The sequence below is a fragment of the Andrographis paniculata genome, unplaced genomic scaffold, assembly GCF_009805555.1.
Source record: "Andrographis paniculata isolate CXL003 unplaced genomic scaffold, ASM980555v1 Contig5END, whole genome shotgun sequence".
In the NCBI taxonomy this organism is placed as follows: Eukaryota; Viridiplantae; Streptophyta; class Magnoliopsida; order Lamiales; family Acanthaceae; genus Andrographis; species Andrographis paniculata.
Window position 1 is genome coordinate 3,746,221 of NW_026137595.1, and position 21,022 is coordinate 3,767,242.

Genomic DNA, 21,022 nt, shown 5'->3' on the forward strand with positions numbered 1-21,022 from the left:
AATTGACAATTTGGATTTTAAACTTGATCATCAAACTTATTTTGCCAAAAATCCACTATTTATCCAAAATTTTCTCCCCGAAAACATTACATCAAACATCTATTTTTCATTTTCTATATTATTCTAAAAATCGATTTTACATTCAAAATATTACATCAACACCTATTTATATCACATCATACAACTATTCCAATTCAATTTTTTTACTATTCAAATCCCAACTCAAAATCCAAACCTCCAAACAAACACACCCGATAAATATTTAATTTCATTGATTTTTAAATAAATTAATTATAGTTACCGACGCACGCCTAATAACCAACTCTTCCTTAATTTTTTTGACTGTCTAGATTCGTCCGTCAACTGCTTCTCTAATTAGACTAAAATCATAGTGACACCACAAAGAATTTACCAGTCTAACCGTCTTGCAAACTAGAAGAGCCTAATTTAATTTAACAATTACCTATGCAAATTCTTTAAAATTGATTATGTGATTTCCTAGTGGTGCCTACCACTAGTTGCTGCTTTAACCAAATTAAAATGCAATTATGGACGCCTAATTTAGTTTAGCAGTCAATCTTTAATTCAATTGAAATATCCGGTCGAAATACACAACTAATATATAGATTATAAATCAAATAAAATAGAAACCACATAAATATTTAGGAACCAAAGAAATATCGTAAATAAAAAAAAAAGTTTAATCTCAGAAAGTAGACATCGCCTAAAAATGATCAATCGGTAGGGGTAGAAATCAAAATCTTCTTGAGTCCTCCTCCTTGCCTCATGCGCCTTGCGATCTTTCCCTGGGACTGTCTTGTTCTCTCTTGTTGTTCTTCAAAGTGGCCCCACCTCCCTTTATATCTCAAAAATTATAATCTTTTTATTTTGCAATCTTTATCCATATCTCATAACAATTTTTTCCATTTTTTTCTATAATTTTATTTTTGTCCCAAGTATTAAATTGCAATATTTTATTTCTTTGACTATTTTGCCCTCTTTTACAAATATCGTGCACTTAATACCAAAAATAGCATTTTAAGTAAAATTTATTGTCGAAACAAATATTAAAACCAAAAAATATATACAAATCAATTCTACTAAAATTGCGTCTATCAATTTTGAAGAAGATATAATAGGATTATTAAAGTAATTTTGAAACGGCCTAAAGTTGATTCATTGACTGCGGTTGGTTATTTTAGGCTAGGTTTTACAAAACAGAAGTGGGTGTGTTTACTTGTGAGGTTTTAGTTTTGAGTTTTGATTTTAAATAGTAAAATTTTGAATTGAAACAGTTGTTTGATGTGATACAAATATGTTTTGAATGTCAAATTATATTTTAATGTAATAAAATAAATAAAAATTGAGTGTTTGATTTGATATTTTTGAAAAAAAAAAAAAATTCTAATAGTAAAATAGTGTAGAACCAAACCCTAAACACACCAGTGTTATTTATGCTACTTTTAAAATAAAGGGATTTTTATACTTTTAAATTAAAACACCGGAGGTATAATGGACTTTCCCCTTTAATTAAGCTTATGGAAGATGTCCACTTTCAAAATTGGGCCTGATAAAATGGGTCGGCCCATTAAAGCCCCAATTCTTACGGGTATATAGTAGGTCAATCACAGAAATGGGTGGGCATAATAGGCGGGTCGACCCGATTCGTATCGCAGGTGGTCATTGCGGCAGTAAAGGGTGAAGACATCTGCTAGTGTGGTTTGGGAGATTCTTATATTTGAATTCTTCAGCACTGACGAACAAAGATTGGAGTTGATCCGAGGGACTCCATTGACTGAATTCGAGATGATTCCAGGTAGGACTGCCATCGCCGCTACGCTGGATGAAGCCCTAGCGTCCTGCTCCAAGGAGGTGATTTTTTCTTGCTTGTATTTCCAAGCAAGTTTGTGTGAGCTTTTAAGTAAATGAAGCATTTGTATGGCAATGATTAAGCTGCTATGTGCTGTATGCAGTTGGTTGAAGAAGGTGAGTACATCTATTCGGAGGAATCAATCGAGAAACTCGTGTATTTCCTCAATTCTCTGTCGCAGTCACTGATCACGGAGGAGGATAATGGAAACGAGGATTCTGAAGAAGTTGCCATTGAAATTCTTGGCCAAATTCGGCTGTACTTATCCTCCCCACGGCTTAAAATGGTGCGCCTTAAATTGTTTCTTCCAAGTGGTGCTGTTGTGTGTTTTGCTCTCTTGAATACTGGTGGTTGAGTGGAGGCGCATTGTTATTCAGGAGGTTATTGATGCATTAGCGTTTGAGTTGCCTAAGGCAGTGGCGAGGTTTTCTTGTGTATCAGCTAAGTGTTTGGAAGCTGCTGAAGATATAGTCGATAGGTTTGTACAGAGCGTTAGTCCGCGGGATATGCTTTCAGTTCTCTGTGAGGTATTCACTGGCTTTGATCTTTTAAACCGTTTATGTACTGATAATCAATTTTTATTCTTGTTTGAGTTGTTTTCTTGAAATTTATTCATCTGATTTTGTAGTTTTAGGTTTAAGGTTGAAGAGTTCTAGTACCCTTTCATGGCTACATATTTTTGGTTCTTATTCTTGAGAGGAAATTATACTTCTATGACTTCACTTACAGTGGATGAGTAAACTATGTGGTGCTCTTAAATTTTTAGCCATTGAGTGCAACCTTATTGCGGCCTTATGGAGTTTTCGAACAAGTTTACATAATTATATAGTATATAGCAGCTGCTACTTTGTTAATTTAGTAAGTACGATCCGTTTGTGTTTATGGCGATCATTAGATTATGTCTATGTGTGCCTTTATATATGTATGTGCCTATCATTTAAGCTGTTCTTCTATCCTGTAGGAGGTGAAAATGATGATTTAATATGTACTTAAATGTTGTTTAAGCCCTCCTTTTTTATATATATTAAAAAAAGGGGAAAAAATCTGTTATTTATAGATCTTACAAGGCTGAGTTACCTATATTGGTAAACCAAATAAAAGTAGTGAAGATTAGGAGTAGAAAATTGTTGTATATATAGATATATATTTATGTATAGAATAATAACAGCTTGTTCAGGCATTTTGATCACAAAGAATACTAATTCTGTTCAGATTTTTCTAGCATTTTGGTACAAAGATTCAACTCTCCTGATTGTCGTAATTGATATAGTTGATCTATGAAATTTGCACATTTCTTTCTGTTTACAAGCAAGAAATTGAAATATTTGCTTCTGGCATTTTGTTATGAACACTAAACTTGTGTCTGTTGGTGTGATTTTTCATATGACATTTGTCTCTTCCTTTTATAATTTTCAGGCAATCAGCTCTCCAAGGGAGCCATTTGTTGTTCCTGGCTATTATATCCCTCTTCTTAGTGGCCTGGCTAAAGGTACCTATGTTTCTATAGGATGATTATACTGCTAGCCATTTGATAATTATTACGCCCATTTTTGACTAATGAAACACTTTAGTCCTCATCCAGATATTTATGTTTTCATTTGGGCATAGTTGTCAATAGTGCGTTAATAACGGTGTAGCAGAATGGTACGGCATTCTGTCACTACCGGCACTCTTCGATGCTGCTTTTATGCAATAATGATGCAGTGGTTTTTAATTGCGTGGAGCGCTTTTTAAATTGAATAATCTATTACAATCTTTATTATAAGTAGGTTTAGATTTTATAATATAATATTGTATTTATTATATGGTAATGTAGATTTTATACTATTATACTGTTGTATCATACTATAGCTATTTCTAGTTTTAGAGGAACATAATATTTTGCAATGTAACGAACATACAATGGAAGAAATGAATGAAGATGAAGATGAAGAGGAATATTCATACAAAAGGAGCAGTGAAGACGGTGAAAAGGAGGAAGAAAATTATTTATCATATTTTGAATCTGATTTACTTTTATTATGTATTTATCAAAGTAGTTGTAATCTAATAGTTTTTGCTTATATATCTATCTATGAACTATAAAAATATATATATTTCTTGCAATTTTATTGGTATAAATGATAATCAGGAGATTAAGTTATAATCATTTTTATGTATTTTTATTATAATTTTGTATATATAATAATTTTTATATGAATATTGTTAAATTTTTAAATAGAAGCCATCTTGCAATCTACTATCCCGTTGTAGCATTTATAGGTTGACCGCTTTGTAACACTGTATGAGATTGATAACTATGATCTCGGGTTAACTTTTGTTTCTGAAATCGTTTATTGACTATACACTTTCTATGGTACATGTGATTTTCCTCCTATTATGGAATATGAAACCAAGTAAAGCTTGTACGCAAGCAATTAGACAAGATGAGTGCTAGAGCCACTCAGATATATGAGTTAGCTTTAATCTCGCTTCATTTATAGTCATAGTCATTAATGTGTTTCTCATTTTAGTTCTGTCTTTAATCCAGAGGCGTCACTACGAGCAAGTAAAAACTGCAGTGCTAGAGCCACTCAGACATATGATTTAGCTTCAATCTTTAATTAGACAAGATGAGTGCTAGAGCCACTCAGACATATGAGTTAGCTTCAATCTTGCTTCATTTATAGTCATTAATGTGTTTCTCGTTTTAGTTCTGTCTTTAATCCAGAGGCGGCACTACGAGCAAGTGAAAACTGCAGTTCCTGTAATTCTTAATGTTTTAAAGATCATGTGTTCTAAGTCAGAAGATGGAGATACCGATTGTGAGAAGTTGTTTCTTGAAGCAGCTCGCATTTCCCACTCAATACGAGGAATCTGTTTAAAGTTGGTATGTAGTGTACTACGTAATTTCTTGATATATTTATCAATGATATTCTCTTCATACATTCATGTCCTGTGCAGGAAGGGGAGAATAACAAGAATCTTCGGGGTTTATTAGGACTATATGTCTTGCAAGTCATGGTAGATAATTCTTGTGAAAGTGCTCTATATTATCTGTCTTGTTCAAGATCACATAGTGCTATAATGTTTCTGATAGTAACTGATCCTTGATTTGTAGTATTTTGTTTCAGTTGGAATTACAAGTGACATATCAAGGAGTCTTCCGGTGGTGCTGGAATTGTCCGACTTGCTTCACTATTGTGAATCATCTTATGTTGGATTGATAACTGGCAGGGAAGTTAGCCTGATGTCTGCGCTAGTTCTTGATGGTAAGTTGTTACCATGTACAAATCATGAGCAACAAACATTTTTGAGGTCGTTAAATTTTGTTTTGTTGGAGAGTTATATGCATCCTTATAGGTGCAAGTTTTACTTATAGTCCTGTTTGGTCTGAAATTCCTAAGAGAGTGAAGATGGTACGAATTGCTTTTCTCAAGTCAAGCTCGGAGCGGTACTTTCAGGTTTCCGAATGGGCAACTTACAATTCTTTCGTTATCGGTTCTGCTCTGTTAGCAAAGTACTGACTCGATCTCATTTTCTATTTCCCTGCACATAATTCATCCAGTCATTTGGGGGTACAAGAATAGTGAAGTTGCCGAGGCTGCCAAAGCTGATGTGAATGCTGTCGTGATGGAAATTCAAGGTAACTGGACTAGAAGATGGGATGTATTAGATATGTTGAACCACCTGTTTTCATGTGTCAATCTTCCATGGGAATTCAAGCGGCACGGCACCGAATTTCTACTGCACCTGATGGATGGCATTGAAAAACAATCATATGATGAGTCCGCAGACTACTCACTGTATACGCCAACTATGTTTTCCAGTTTGCAGGTAATTGTTTTTCATCTTTTGAATTTTCACATTTTTTCACACACTGTTTAGTTTCTAACTCACTTTTTGGTCTTAGGCTATACGAACGGTCATCATGTATGCTCCAGATTCTCTGTTAAGGAAGAGTGCATTTAGTGCATTCAGAAAGGTAAACATTTTAGTGATGCTTTGTTTGAACTTTGAAGTTGCATTTTTACCTGATTGATATTATTACTACTGGTCGAATAAGTTGCACATTGAAGCAAGGCTCTAATGATTAGTTCCGATGGATGAGATGCTGCTCATCTAATAGTTCCAATTCTTGTGTAGAATGAACAACTGGAAACAAGAAAAATGGCATGACTAATATATTGCTCGAGCATCTCAAATATATTCAACGAAATGGAGAACTTAGTTTAGAACTAAATGTGAAAGAAATCATGTTTGAGATGAGAATTCTGTAACAAAATGTATATGCCTAGGTGCATATGGCTGTTCACAACAACGCTGGTAACTAGAAATGTGAATGATGGAGGTCCTTGTTGGGACCCAATTATTTTTACAAAGATTAGGCATTTGTTCACGTTACATTTCTTATCTTAGCCTGTCTATGCATTCTAATTCTACCAGAGATTCTGAAACTAATGTTCGGAGCAACTGTGGTGAATTCAATGTGTTGCTAATATTAGCTATAATATTACATATGAAAGCAGTCCAATTGAGAGACTAGCTCACCTATATCCGCCATTTCCCAATGCTTCCATTTATCCAATCTGTTTCTTATATCAGGTGCTCGAAGACATCCCAACTTCTTGGCGATTTGATGTCCTAAAAGCATTGATAAACAACACCGACTCCTCTTCAATGGTATTATTCTCCACACACTTGTTTCGAGATGATCATTTCATCAATCCTGTTGGACTGAAAATAAGCTTTGGGCCTGCCCGGTGTCACAGATTGCATTACTTTTAGGTTGCGTCAAAGACGAACTGTTGAAGGGACTAACCAAAAGAACATCAGCCGAGGGAGATGTCGTCGAAAACAGTGAAATAAATCAATACACATCATTTTGGAATCCATCTGTGCTCGAACTGGTTGAAGTCATCCTTAGGCCTCCAAAGGGTGGGCCTCCATCTCTTCCCGACTGCAGCGATTCAGTAAGCACCTTTCACACATTCATGCCTGACCTTGTGTGTCTCGACATCAGCATCATTATTCATTTGCTGCAGGTTCTATCGGCCCTTAATCTCTACAGATACATTCTTATTACAGAATCAACAGGTGAAAATGGCTCCTTGGATTCATAAACCTTACCATGATTCAATTCTGTCAATTTTACTTAGTTACAACTCTTTTTGACTATTGCTTTTCGACTCTTTTTGTGAATTGTTGTATAGGAAATTCCAACTCTACCGGGATCTTGTCTGAGGACAAATTGCGCAAGGCTCACTCCGAATGGCTTCTACCACTGCGAACATTAGTCACCGGAATCATGGCTGAAAACCTTAAAGATTGCGACCAACTGGCATCCGATACCATCTGCGCCTTGAACCCTGTGGAGCTGGTTTTGTATCGCTGCATCGATCTCGTCGAAGAGAAACTCGAATGCTAGTAACAACACCAAGAGTTTCATGATCTTAACTAGACTTTAAATGTAATGTGTTGTCCTCAATAGTCCCTATATATACACTCAGTATGCTGAGTTTTTTTTTTTTTTTTTTTTTTTTTTTTTTTTTTTTTTTACAGTAAAAGATTTAAGTTGCAAGACGATCTTCAACTCGTGTCTTTAAGACGAATTTTTACTATTTTATTTTATCATTTGTTTTTGAAAAATAGCCAAGTATCCGGATAGAATGACAGTTGTTCATTGTGTAATATCTTAGTTGAAAAATTTTCAAGTTATATGTCAATAATGTACTTTTGCATAGTGATCCTCTCTAAAACTATTATATGTTACCATCTCACGGCTATACAAAGTGTAAAAATTAAGTCTTATCTTCTTAAAAATCTCTGTAGACATTAGAATAAAAAGTAAAAATCTCTCTGTAGGCTTAAGCAAACCCTTAGACAGTAGAATCAAAAGTTAATGTCATCTGTGATTGAATTTGATTTTACACAATCTTTGCATGATTGCTCTTTGTTTACTAAAGTTGAAAATGATTTGCTTGTGATTGAATTAATGTAGGTTGATGATATTATGCTTAGAGGAGATAATGTTAAGATGATTATCAATTTAAAAAAAAAAAAAATTGCATGAAAAATTCAAAATAAAAAGATCTGTATATTCTACACTACTTCATGGGAATAAAGCTTATAAATGTGACGATGGATTTGTGTAGAATATCATATTGTGTACCAACAACTTAGTGATATATTGATTTACTTGATGCTCAGAAATCCTAATATAGGTTTTACTATGCAAGTTCTAAATCAGTTTATGCATAAGTCTAAAGAATCTCACATGCGTGCTGCTTTAAAAATTCTAAAATATTTAAAGGCTCTCCAAGCAGAATTTATTATTTTTTAACTCTTGCTGATCTTACTCTTAAAACTTACTGTGACTCTTACGGGACCTCGTGCTCAGATCGAGGAAGTTTGTAATAGATTTTTGTGTGTTATTGGGGAACTCCTTTGTAATATTCAAAAGTAGAAACCAATCAATAGTGTCACAGTCGTCAACTGAAGCTGAATATCGGACAATAGTTCATACTTTCACAGAAATAGCATCGATTCTTGGTATACTTCAATATATATATATATCACACTAGTCTTGTCATTTTATTTTGTAATAACAGAGCTTCATGGCAAATTGTTGTTAATCATATGTTTCATAAAAAGACTAGCACATTTAAATATATTTTCATATGATAATGGGATACAATACTAAAGGGATAGTCTCAATGCACTTTGTTTCATCGGACCAACAACGTGCAGATTCACTCGCAAAGAGTTTAAAGAGTAAGTTTCTCATTCATCAAGCTTAATAATCTTTTCAATTTCTTTCATGTTGTTGATGAAGACATTTCAAGTGAAGAAGGGTGTTAAACTTGGAATACGTTAGGAATGGGTATAGATCAGGTCGTCTGTCAGGAGTTTACAATATGGCCTACACAAGATCTGGCTTGGCCTAATCTATTTATTAAAAAGGTTATGTAAAAAAAAATTTAAAATTTTTTTATTTAAATAAAGTAGACTTAAGCTTAAAAAAAAAATTGTTTTAATTAATATGCCGACCTATTTATTATTATTTTTATTTTTATAAAACTAATTTTCTAATATTATTTATTAAGAATACTTTTATACTTCATCCGTTCTAATTTAAATTACTTTTTTTTTTTAACTATTTTCATATGGCTTATTCAAAACTATCAATTTTACTTTTTTAGTAAAAAAGTATATATTAATACCAAAATACCATTAACTTTTATTTAAATTACAAACATATCATTATATATACAATTACTTTATACAAAAAGTCAAAGGATAAAAATATCAAAATCTCTTACATGTTTCCAAATGACACATTTCAAAAGGGGGCGGAGGGAGTATCTAATCATAATATTATGTAATAATTCTAATTATAAATTTATTATAAAAAAATAGAATTTTTAACTATATATACATATATTAAATAACTGTATCTATTTTATTTTTTATTTCTAGTAGTAACTTTGTAATATGTATTATGTATTCTTTTAAACAGACTTGTACGTAAGGTCAGGCTTTTAAAAATGTCAGGCTTAAGCTTTTAAAATATTTTATTTCAGGCTTATAGGCAACAGTTAGGCTACATGCTTTCAAAATAGGTCAGAACCTATTTAGCCAAAACCTAGCCTGGCCTATTTCCACCTATTGTCATCACTCATCGGGCTTCATGTAAGTTACTGGGCTCTCGACCCACTATTGCATATTGGGCTTGATCACTGGGGTCTGGCTCAACTATATATATATATATACTAGTACTCGTGAAAGCGCGCTACGTTGCGCCACTCGTTTGTTTGTTTCATTTTTTTTAAGGAAGCAGTTGTTATGTTGTGTATTTTGGGTGTGTTTGTTTGAGGGTTTTGTTTGGATTTCTACTATTCATCCTATTTTTTTCCTCCAAAAACATCAAATCAAATACCTATTTTTTATTTTTTATATTATACTAAAAATCAATTTTACATTCAAAACATCACATCAATACCTATTTATATCACATCATACAACTATTCAAATTCAAAATTTTTACTATTCAAATCCCAACTCAAAATCCAAACCCTCAAACAAACACACCCTTTATGTTTCAGGAAGTGTTTTTTTGGTCGGTAGGCCTATCGTGAAGTTAGAAATTATATATATTTGTATTTTGGAACGTCCAATTGTAAAGTATTTCATTAAAGATGGTTTTTTTTATATATATAAATACATTATTTAATATCATATTATTACTTTTATCCACAAAAAAGAAGGCGAATAATGTGATTAAAATTAATTGTAATTATCTAGTATAATTAAAGTTGAATAATATGTACGGAACAACCCACCAGTTTTCAAAAAAAAAAACCATTATGAGAGCGAATGAGAAAAAATAAAGGTAACTGACCGAGTTGGTCGGATGGAATGAGCAGAAATGTACAGTTGGTTGTTATAGGAACAGGAGAAAAGGCGGCTGATTTGGTCGGATGAGAAGGTGGTGAACCGTCCAGTCGGACACAAATAAATTATAATAAAATATATCAAAATCTATATATATATATATTTTTATAACTGTCCAACCAATCAATTATAATTTTTTGTTTTTTTTTAAATATTCTTTAATATTATACTTTTGTTTAGTTAATTTTTTTTTTCTGTATTATAAAAAATTTATCATGTATAAAATTATATATATTGATAGATATATTTGAAATTTCTAAATAAATTTTAAAAATTACATTATATGAATATGAATATATAAATTTAAATAAATAAACCCTTATAAGAGAGAATAGACGAAAAAGAAAATAGAAAAAAATTATGTCCGACTGAATTGGTCGGATGAAAGGAGGAGAGGCGTCCAGTCGGTTGGGATGGAGTTTTTTTTATAATATAAAAATGTACCATTACGAGAAAGACTGAGAAAAAATAAAGGTGTCTGACCGACTTGGTCGGATGGAAAGAGCATAAAAGTACATGGGAACAGGAGAGAAGACGGCTGATTTGGTCAAACGAGAAGGTGGTGAACCGTCCAGTCGGACAAAACGAAATTATAATAAAATATATCAATATCTATATTTTTTTATATAACTGTCCAACCAATCAATTATAAATTTTTTGCTTTTCTTTTTTTAAAAAAATCTTTAATATTATACTTTTGTTTAGTTTTTTTTTTCTGTATTATAAAAAATTTATCATATACAAAATTATATATATTGATATATTTGAAATTTCTAATAAATTTTAAAAATTACATTATATGAATATGAATATATAAATTTTAATAAATAAACCCTTATGAGAGAGAATGAGAGAATAGACGAAAAAGAAAATGAAAAAAAGTAAAATACGTCTGACCGAATTGGTCGGATGAAAGGAGGAGAAGCGTCCGGTCGGTTGGGATGGAGTTTTTTTTATAATATTTTTATACCATTATGAGAAAGATTGAGAAAAAATAAAGGTTTCTGACCGACTTGGTCAGATGGAAGGAGGAGAAACGTATAGTCAGTTTCTACGGGAACAAGAGAGAAGGCGGATGATTTGGTCGAATAAGAAGGTGGTGAACCGTCCAGTCGGACACTAAGAAATTATAATAAAATATATCAAAATCTATATTTTTTTATAGCTGTCCAAACAATCGATTATAAAGATTTTGTTTTTCTTTTTTTAAAATATTCTTTGATATTATACTTTTGTTTAGTTTTTTTTTTTTTTTTGTTTTCTGTATTATAAAAAATTTATCATGTACAAAATTATATATATTGATATATTTGAAATTTCTGAATAAATTTTAAAAATTACATTATATGAATATGAATATATAAATTTAAATAAATAAACCCTTATAAGAGGGAATGAGAGAATAGACGAAAAAGAAAATAAAAAAAAAAAATATGTCTGACGGAATTAGTCGGATGAAAGGAGGAGAAGCGTCCGGTCGTTTGGGATGGAGTTTTTTTTTTATATAATATAAAAATATACCATTATGAGAAAGGCTGAGAAAAAATAAATGTGTCTTACGGACTTGGTCGGATGGAAGGAGCAGAAACGTACGGTCGGTTGTTAGTTATAAAAATTTTATTATTTACAAAATTATATAAATTAATATATTTGTAATTTCTAAATAACTTTTAGAAATTAGATTATATGAAGGAGGTGGAGGTGAACCTTCCAGTCGGCTGCAAATTAAGATTTCAATAAATAAATAATATAAATATATGTATTGAACAACTATCCGGTCGGCCGCAAAATTTTTGGGTTTTGCGTGGCCAACAAACTCGAAAAACCAATAAATAAATAACATAAATATATGTATTGTACAACCGTCCGGTCAGGCGCAAGCTTTCCGGGTTTTGCGTGCCCAACAAATCGAAAACTCTTGCATTAGTTTCAAATGCTTTTTCTAATATATCATAAGTTTATAATATTATAACTAAATTATTGTATTAAAGTAAATGTTACGATTTACAAAATGATATCCATATCACTATATTTTCTATAAGGAAATCACTACAAATCACCTACTATGTTCTATATGTATCACCTAATATTTTGTTTTACTTAAATATTTCATAAATTTAAAATACATTGTAATTTAGATTGATTACTTGAAAGGAAATATTTTTTTTTTCTACATTTTTGGTTAATTTAATAAGTACGAATGTATTTCTTGAAATTACATATGAGAATGAGGCAATTTTGGTGACCTGTAAGTAATTGATAAAGGCTGAAACGGAGAAATCTAGTGTAATATGCTTGTTAAAATATATTAATATAAGGAATCCGGGTAAGCATGTGGATGAGAGAAACTTTTAAAAATAAGTGGTAGTGGTGGTGGAGCATGCAAGCGTGTGGTGTGAATTGACAGAGGAGATGGAATTTGCTCTAACAATCATGCACCGATGGAATTAGCTAATGAAGGGCATGTAGAAAATAGTGCAATACAGATCAAAGTAGTTTCCTCTGTTGAGGGTGCTTAAATAGGAAGTTAACCAAGTAATTACAGATCAAAGCTATTCGTCGAGGTTAATAAATCGGGCAGCTGAATGTTCACTTCTTCGTCCCCAATTTCGTTTTCTTTGCTAACGTTGGCGCTTGTGCTTCTTTACCTTTCTTTTTCTGGGTTGCTTCAGTTTCGGGATCTGGTATTAATGGCCGGAGATTCTTGCGGATTCCACCTATTATAGAGAAGTAAAATTTAATATGTAACAAAAACATAGATTGTGTAGTCATTTGTTGTACTCTATGAACCTGTAGGAACCTGATTTTTCTGCTGAAAATGATGTTGATGAAGTTGTAATCTATGATAATGATGGAGTGAGGGTTGAAGATTGTGCAGTGTTTGGGGTGGATGTATTCGGTGAATCATTTGTGAGGTCCTACATATCTGTGGCTGAGAAGTCGGAGTAGTAAATAAATTTTGGGAATTGGAAATATGATTTATTAGATGATAAAAAATTGATTGTTTCTATTTTATAACCTAAATTCCATGGTTCCATGTTGTTGATAGTGTAGCTTTCTGTGCTAAATCTTATGGATATAGATGCTTTTTTCTTAATTGTGAACATGAAGTTGCTACTCTTGACTTTGTTGTTTCGCATTTTACAAAGTGTTGCCATGTCCTATATAAAACATTAGTGTTAGAAATTTTGTCTGAAAATAGTTAAAATTTAATTTGTTTTATAACATTTTCTTTTTTTCCCTTGAGAGTGTCCAGGTCGCAGCCAAGAAGCAAACTGACAATTTTCTCGTACCCAACATATTTTATGGAAGCGGTATCATCGGTAACCGTTTCCGTTAACATGTATCTGACAAGTAAAAGCAAATTTTTTTGGTTATATTTTCTAAGTAAAAGGTTTATAAAGCATCTGGGTACCTTTCTTTGCTTGTCTGAACGTAGGAGCAGTTAAAGCAATAGAATGTTCGCGCTGGAGGTTTTTTTGTTGATGTATGGCATTTTCCACAGGCAGTGTATGAGAATTTTATGTTTGTTGACAGTAAGATTTGAAAGGAAGCTCGTGTTTTATGATCCACTAACTGTATGTGTAGTTGTTACAATTTAATAAGTTGACAGTAGTATTAGATCTAATTTGGTTGAAAAGAGGTTGGTAAAAGAACATGTGATTGACGCAACTCTTGGACTGTAATCAAAGGCAACATGTCTGTGGAATGTTGGTGACCACGTGTTCCAGAGTGTTTCATTTGAACGAGCTCATCAAGATAATTTTTCTCTTCCTGTTTCTTGTACATAAGTTGTTAATTTAAATTGTTGCAATACAATTTTTTATAAGGGTACAAATTTGTGGTATTTTACCATTGCTGAAGTGTCATACTTTCGGGGTAAGGAGGATTGAATAGAATGTTAGCCATCGACATGGCTGACAGCGAGATTCCTGAGTTGAAACACACATGAATTTGTAACCATTTATACCCCGAAAAAATGTTAGGAGTAACAAAACTTCGGGCTTATTGTCGCATGCTTCATTAACATTTTGTTAATTTTGATTAATAATCAGTAGGACGAAAATAACTTAGAAATATAGGTGATATATGCTTTATTTACATAGATTGTAAGAAAATTTTATTTTATTTAAAATCTTGAAATCGTTAAGTATATTGTAACATGGGTCGACCTTTGAAAGATGAAACTTTGATATTTAGTGCAGCTATAATCGGTCTTTCAGGAAGAATTGAGACAATCTCTGATCCCTCTGCCTCGACGAGATCATTCTAAATCGTCAATTGAGTTGGTATTTTCCTGAAGCCAACCAGAATGTGAATATTTTAGCATTAAGTAAAGAAGTGGAAAAAAAGTTGTTCTAGTGAATACTCCTCTATAATGATTGTGATCTCTTGTAGTTTATCTGTTCCTCTTGTTTTGATAGGGCCGACCTTGATTGCTATACCTATGAAGTCTTTGTAAAGTAAAATTTATATTTAGTGTTAACAAAAGTTTGAATGCCATTAAATCAGTGTTAGGTAAACTTTGCAGTTGGAAAAATGGTAAACGACTAAAATTTCAGAATGACAATATAATTAATCGTTGTGTTTTAAAAAAATTACCGAGGAAAGCTTTTAAAATTCGAGAAAAGGTTGTAAGCTTGATAGCTTGACAAAAACCGGCTTTCCAAGGAGAATGTTTAACGGTTGATCAATAAAAGGGCTTATACTTGACTTTTGGTTGAGGATTATCTGAACTTCTGAGTTGTATCTGGGCAGGGTTGTGGTGAAAGGCTTGAGATAATTTCCGAAGATGTCATACGTGTGAAATAACGTTAGACATTCATCTAACTTCGCGATATCTGGTTCAAATGCGCAAGCCTGCACCTTTGTTCCTTGCATTAAAAAATATAATATGTTATTTTGGGGTGTTTTGAATTTGTAACCCCCACCCGGTGTTCCCAAGTCGAAAACATAAAAGATTCTGACTTTGAAGCCAAAAAGATTCTGACTTTGAAAACATAGTAAATCGAACCTTTGCATCCACAAATATGAATATCTTATACGCTGTATTTGTCCGTGGGGAAACTCTTTTGTTTGAGCATTCCAGTAGCATTACCCGAATTGCCCATTCAGAAAGTTATCTTGAAAGATCAGCCACCAAAGTAAGTTGTGTTTCTTCGTCCATTTAGTAATGGAGTTATAATGATGAAAGGTGTATTGAGAGAAAAGTTGTGAGATCTATATTTAAACAAGTTTTTGTTGAAACAAATATAATTAAGATAGTGCATTGTGAAAAGAAGAGGAACTTGATTTTTTTTTATATTAAAGTTTTGTTTGATTGTTTTGTACCTCTGTTTCGTGGTGGTTTTGTTTTTTTATTTAATTGAGGTGATAGGTAACGTCTTAATGTTATTGAATAGTATGTGTAATATAGAAACGTGGTGGGTTATGAAGTGTTGAGAGTATTACAATGTTTCAGAACTTGAGTGTCTGATTGTTATCATTATTGTTAGTTAATACCTAAGAATAGGTACGAAAGGATATTGTAGTTCAAGATTTTCTGGAATACAATCTTATGAAATTAGTAATAGTAAAAGTAAGGGCATTTTAAGGAAAGGATGTATGGCATGCACAAAATATATATAAGTATATATATGTGTATATATATATATAAATATAACTATATAGTTATAGAGACGCATAGAAGGATATTTATGTTGTTTGGTTGTATATGGTTCCTTTCTTTTTTAAAGAAACCATTCTCATAGGGTACTTGTATTTTTCATTTTATACTTACGTAAAAGGCCTAAAATTATATTTTGTATACTCATTTCTTACTTGAGATGATGATATCTTATGAAGAAATTGATTTTACAAAGGCTAATGTCCGCAAGAGCAAGGTAATTATAAGAAAATATATGTATGGAGAAATGGAATAAGGTAGCAACATACATCGAATGTTTTTGTTGCTATTACAATCCTCGGAGACGATTTCCAGATCTTGTTCGTGCATTTTTCATAAATATGACCTCACTGTTAGCCTGGTAGTTGCGGTATGATGTACAGTACAACATTGAGATAATGAGAAGAAGAGAATGAAGGGGTGAGTTGGTCGGATAACATGGAGAGGAAACGACATTGGGTAGGTTGGTAAGGACAAGCGAAAGGGTGTAAGTAGGTCGGTTTTAAGTAGGAGAACAATCCGAAGGTATTTTGGAAACAACAGAAAAAAAGGTGAATGGTTCGGCTAGAAGGATGTGAAACGTAAGTCTGTAGTATGCCAAGATGAGATAAGGCGGCTGTTATGGTCGGATGACTGAGTGGAAACGTCAGTCGGTAGGGATGTCAGGAGGAGAAACACCGGATTATTGGGTCGCGTGAAGTAGTTGAACTGTCTGTCGGTCGGAATGACAAGAGAAGATAGAAGGGATGATTTGGTCGGGTGAATGAGAAAAACCGGTGGACGGTTCTCCTCCCGCTCCTTCATATAATGTAATTCTAAAATTTATTTAGAAATTACAAATATATTAATTTATATAATTTTGTACATAATAAAAATTTATAATACAGAAAAAAAATTAACTAAACAAAAGTATAAAGGTTGATGTTGTAGCTGAATAACAGAAAAAAACTATATAATACAACATTGTGATTTTGAAATAGAGACTTTAAAGTAAATTGCATATAAATTTAAACATTGTAATTGAAGAAATTTCCTGCGGACTGTGTGGAAATGTCGACACGGGAAGTAGAGGGTTGGGTGTTTACTGCACGCCTTGAGGGTGCTTGGTGTATGTTATGAACAACAGCTGCGCAAAGAGAGGGAGAGAGGGTCTGTAATTGTTTTTGTAGTATGTATAAATAGGGAGCAATAGTACAGTCTTGATTATGTTATGCCAGCTAGATGTAGAAGTTTTTCGTAAACCATATTCTTAGTCCATTGTTCAATACCATTTTAAGGTTGTTTTGGTGGATCATAATTCGATACCTGGGGCATGGACGTCGTAGGACCACTCACAAAGTCGTCCGCTGGACATCTCTATATCTTAGCCGCAACATACTACTTCTCCAAATGGGCAGAAGCAGTTCCTTTGAAAGAAGTCAAAAAGGAGACGGTAGCTGACTTCATACGAGTCAACATCATTTACCGTTATGGGGTTCCTCGGTGTATCATCACTGATAATGGAAGATCTTTCGCCAATACTCACATCGACAAACTTTGCGAAAATTTTGGCTTCCAACAAAAGAAGTCCTCGATGTATTATGCACCGGCAAATGGACTCGCAGAGGCATTCAATAAAACACTTTGTAACTTGTTGGAAAAGGTTGTCTCCAAATCAAAAAGAGATTGGCATGACCGCATTGGTGAAGCTTTGTGGGCCTATCGTACTACATTCCGCACTCCAACACAAGCAACACCATACTCACTTGTATATGGGGTCGAAGTTGTCCTCTTATTGGAAAGACAAATTCCTTCACTAAGGATTGCTCTTCAAGAAGAATTGACGACCAAAGAAAATGTCCGATTAAGACTCGAAGAACTAGAGGCTCTCGACGAGAAAAGACTACAAGCTCAACAAAGACTGGAGTGTTATGAAACACGATTGTCTCGAGCTAACAATAAAAAAGTCAAATCACGATCCTTTCAAATCGGGGACTTGGTTCTTGCTGTGAGAAGGCCCATTGTGATCAACTTTCATTCGGGAAATAAATTTTTATCCAAGTGGGATGGACCCTATGTCGTCACTCAGGTCTACACAAATGGTGCATACAAGTTGACATCTCAAGATGGACTTCGGATAGGGCCAATCAACGGGAGGTTCCTCAAAAGATATTATACGTGAGACCTTCAAATCAAATCAAGACTCCTTAGCATGAGAATAAACTGCAAAATAATAATAAAAGCAAATTCAAGTTGCTTTGTACTACGTTATGACTTGATCCCTTTACCGGGTAAGTAGGCAGTTTGAGATATACCTTCAAGTTCAGTCAAATAAATAAAAAAATAATAATAAAGGATTTGGGTAAAAAAAAATACCCGAGAAAAAAAAATAAAAAAAAACAAGAGAGAATTTAAATTTATTGATTGGTAATCAAAATGAAGAGCACAAATTGATCTTAAACATTAAGATTATACAACTCTTCTTTGCTAATATCCAACAACTCTTCTAAACTTTTTAAGTATTCTTCGTCTTGCGCGGGGACATTCTCTACGACGGTGAGTTCATCCTTGACTTCAGCAATTTGAATGATGATATTTTCATTAACTCCTTAACATCGCTTAACAAGGGGAACATTCTCTCTTTTTTGCTCTTGTAAAGAGCGAAGCTTCACGTCAATATTCTCCACACACCCCTCTAACTCCTTGATAGCTTTGCACTCCTCAATATGCCTCGTCTCAAGGTGCGACAAGCGATCTTTGATCTCGGAAATCTATTGATTACGGGCCGCCAAGGATACGGCGTCGATCGAGTCAAAACATGCCTCGTCAAAAGATGTAGCGTCATAAAAAAGGTCCTTGACTCGGTCTTCAATATAAGAAATGTCGAAGTACTTAAAGCTTTTCATTGATTGGAGCACTACATCAACCTCGTCCTTAATCGAGGAAAGCAAACGAGCTGGTGTCCTCAAAAGCTTACCCCGAAGATCCGACCATACTTTTCCTATATATTCGCGTTGGATCGCCTTCACAAAATCCGCGCCACAGAATTCTGAAACCCGGGCACAACGGACTGAACAATTATGGGCTTGGTTGGAGCGTCCTTTACTTGCTCATTACAAACACCTCTGCTTTCTCCAATCACCTCAACAATGGAATCTCGGCTCGCCATCTTTTCATCCATACTTGGGATTCTTTGCTTCAACTGAAAAAGGGATAAAAAAAATCATGTAAAAAAAAAAGAGAAGTTACCTCTCTCGCGAAATCGCTTGAAGAATGGTGTCGGCTCGAACGAGGACTTGACGGGTTGATGATATGGGGATCTCGACGAGCTCGCTTCCAATGAACATCATGCTCACTACTGCTTCATTCGGAGACAGAAGGTACCGCCCGCTTTGAAGAACCGACATTGGGAGTACTTGAATTTCCATTGTTCCTCTTAGGAACACCCAGAATAAGTAGCGGCATCTTTCGAGCTTTATCCGATGGCTTGGTCTGATCGGTGGTCTTTTGTACCGAAGGGATATACTCATCCAAGAAAGACCCGCAAAATTGAGTCCACCACTTCTTGTAGACGTTGGAAGAAAATCCCCTCGGAATCGCAGGAATGCGTGGAAGAATAACTTCAGCTGAAGATTTCAAGTAAGTGCTTTGGTGCCAATGTTGATAACCTTCCTCAAAAGCGCAGCAACGGGTGTCTTTCAAAAGAACTCCGGGAATCTCTTGAAAAAAACCGAATTGACGGCAAAAATGGTGGGGACTATACGGCTCCAAGAAGCATCGAAATCCATCCCGCAAAGTCAGAAAACAAGAGCGAATGGAGATGAAGTATTCTTGCTCGTAGTCTTCGCGCTTCCCGTCATCAACGAACCGTACGTCGAAGTCTTTCGTGATCATAGTGCAAGCAGTCACCGCGCAAGACTGTTGGGCATGCAACATATGCTCTATACGCATGAGCACTAACAGCCCCGGAGTGCTTCACCATCCCCGGACCACGGATTCTCTTCCATACGTCATAGTGGGTTTGAAAATACTCAGCGATCCATCCGGTCAAAAAGTGAAGAGGAATTATCGACCGAACTTTCCCAGGACAAGATGAATCCGCGATCTGGTTCAACCCTCTATAAATATTGGTCAAGACTGGAATGGCCAAGCTTACTGGAAATCCCAACGCTAGGACACTTGCCATCTTGAAAGATGAAGGACATATCAAACCAACATCGTCGAGCGGAAGCACAAAGATGCAAAGCCAACAAGAAAGGAACGCTGCAAGAAAAGTCTCCTCAAGGTGCTCCCGTCCAACTTTGAGTTTGGCAAAAGATGACTCTTGCGCCTTCGACCATGGCTCGTGGGCACCAATCTCTCTAGAAGGATTGTAAGTCGCATTAGGCCGAGAAGAACGAGTAGACTCCTTGCCGCAACGGATTTGAGGACGCTCGTATTTGACAGTCTTCTTGCACCAAAAGGAAATCCAGTCGGTTGCACTGACGCCACGTCGACCTTTGTCACGACTGCGGATAAGGTGGTAGGCTTACGACAGGTACCGGCACGAACGGGGAACCAGCTTCCTATCCTCTTTACTGCCATATAGCTCCTTTGCGCTTGGTACTACCTCGTCGTAAAAGGAGTCAAGTATGGGGAGGCCCGCCAAGGATGCCAAGTCACGGAGAGAGATCGACACTTCACCGGCGGCAGTCAAAAGGGTGTTGGTTTTGGGACACCACGCCTTGCAAATGGCCTTGACGATCTCCGGAGAATAGTCATGGGAGAACAAGGAAGCATAGACCGCATCGTAAATGCATCCTCTCTTTAGTGGAATCTCGCATCGATCCAACACATCCTCCGCCCATTCCCAATAGCCGGCCACGTACGAAAAGTTGCCATCAAAGGAAGGAAGACCATTCCAAACGCATGCTCCCTCCATGATCCGCCGCCCCAAGGTTGGAAGTGGAAGAACATCGTTTGGCATATGTTGATGGAGTGAGGATTGCAAGGTATGCTTTCCGCCAGCAACATTCCGAGACCACGTCTTTGGAAAATTTGGGACCTCCAAGCGAAGGCGAGCAGCTCCGCGTCCT

At 34.7% G+C, this 21,022-nt stretch overlaps 1 protein-coding gene across 1 annotated transcript; it reads left to right on the plus strand.

The window, feature by feature from the left end:
• The first annotated feature begins 1,702 nt into the window (after window positions 1-1,702).
• Window positions 1,703-7,590, plus strand: LOC127259165 (aberrant root formation protein 4). The gene is made up of 14 exons (XM_051286309.1): window positions 1,703-1,872; window positions 1,974-2,156; window positions 2,248-2,397; window positions 3,287-3,359; window positions 4,564-4,739; window positions 4,814-4,873; window positions 4,971-5,121; window positions 5,257-5,313; window positions 5,418-5,686; window positions 5,763-5,834; window positions 6,455-6,532; window positions 6,622-6,822; window positions 6,895-6,946; window positions 7,063-7,590. Exons 1-14 carry the CDS (start codon window positions 1,807-1,809, stop codon window positions 7,275-7,277), a joined length of 1,803 nt encoding a protein of 600 aa, XP_051142266.1. The 5' UTR covers window positions 1,703-1,806; the 3' UTR covers window positions 7,278-7,590.
• The last annotated feature ends 13,432 nt before the right edge of the window (window positions 7,591-21,022 follow it).

What these genes read in the sequence shown, in the direction of transcription:
- LOC127259165 (XM_051286309.1), top strand. Translation starts at nt 1,807, where the DNA reads ATGATTCCAGGTAGGACTGCCATCGCCGCTACGCTGGATGAAGCCCTA. An exon ending in TCTTAGTGGCCTGGCTAAAG is followed by an intron (nt 3,360 to 4,563) that starts GTACCTATGTTT and finishes TTCTCGTTTTAG; the next exon opens with TTCTGTCTTTAATCCAGAGG. An exon ending in ACACCGACTCCTCTTCAATG is followed by an intron (nt 6,533 to 6,621) that starts GTATTATTCTCC and finishes CCGGTGTCACAG; the next exon opens with ATTGCATTACTTTTAGGTTG.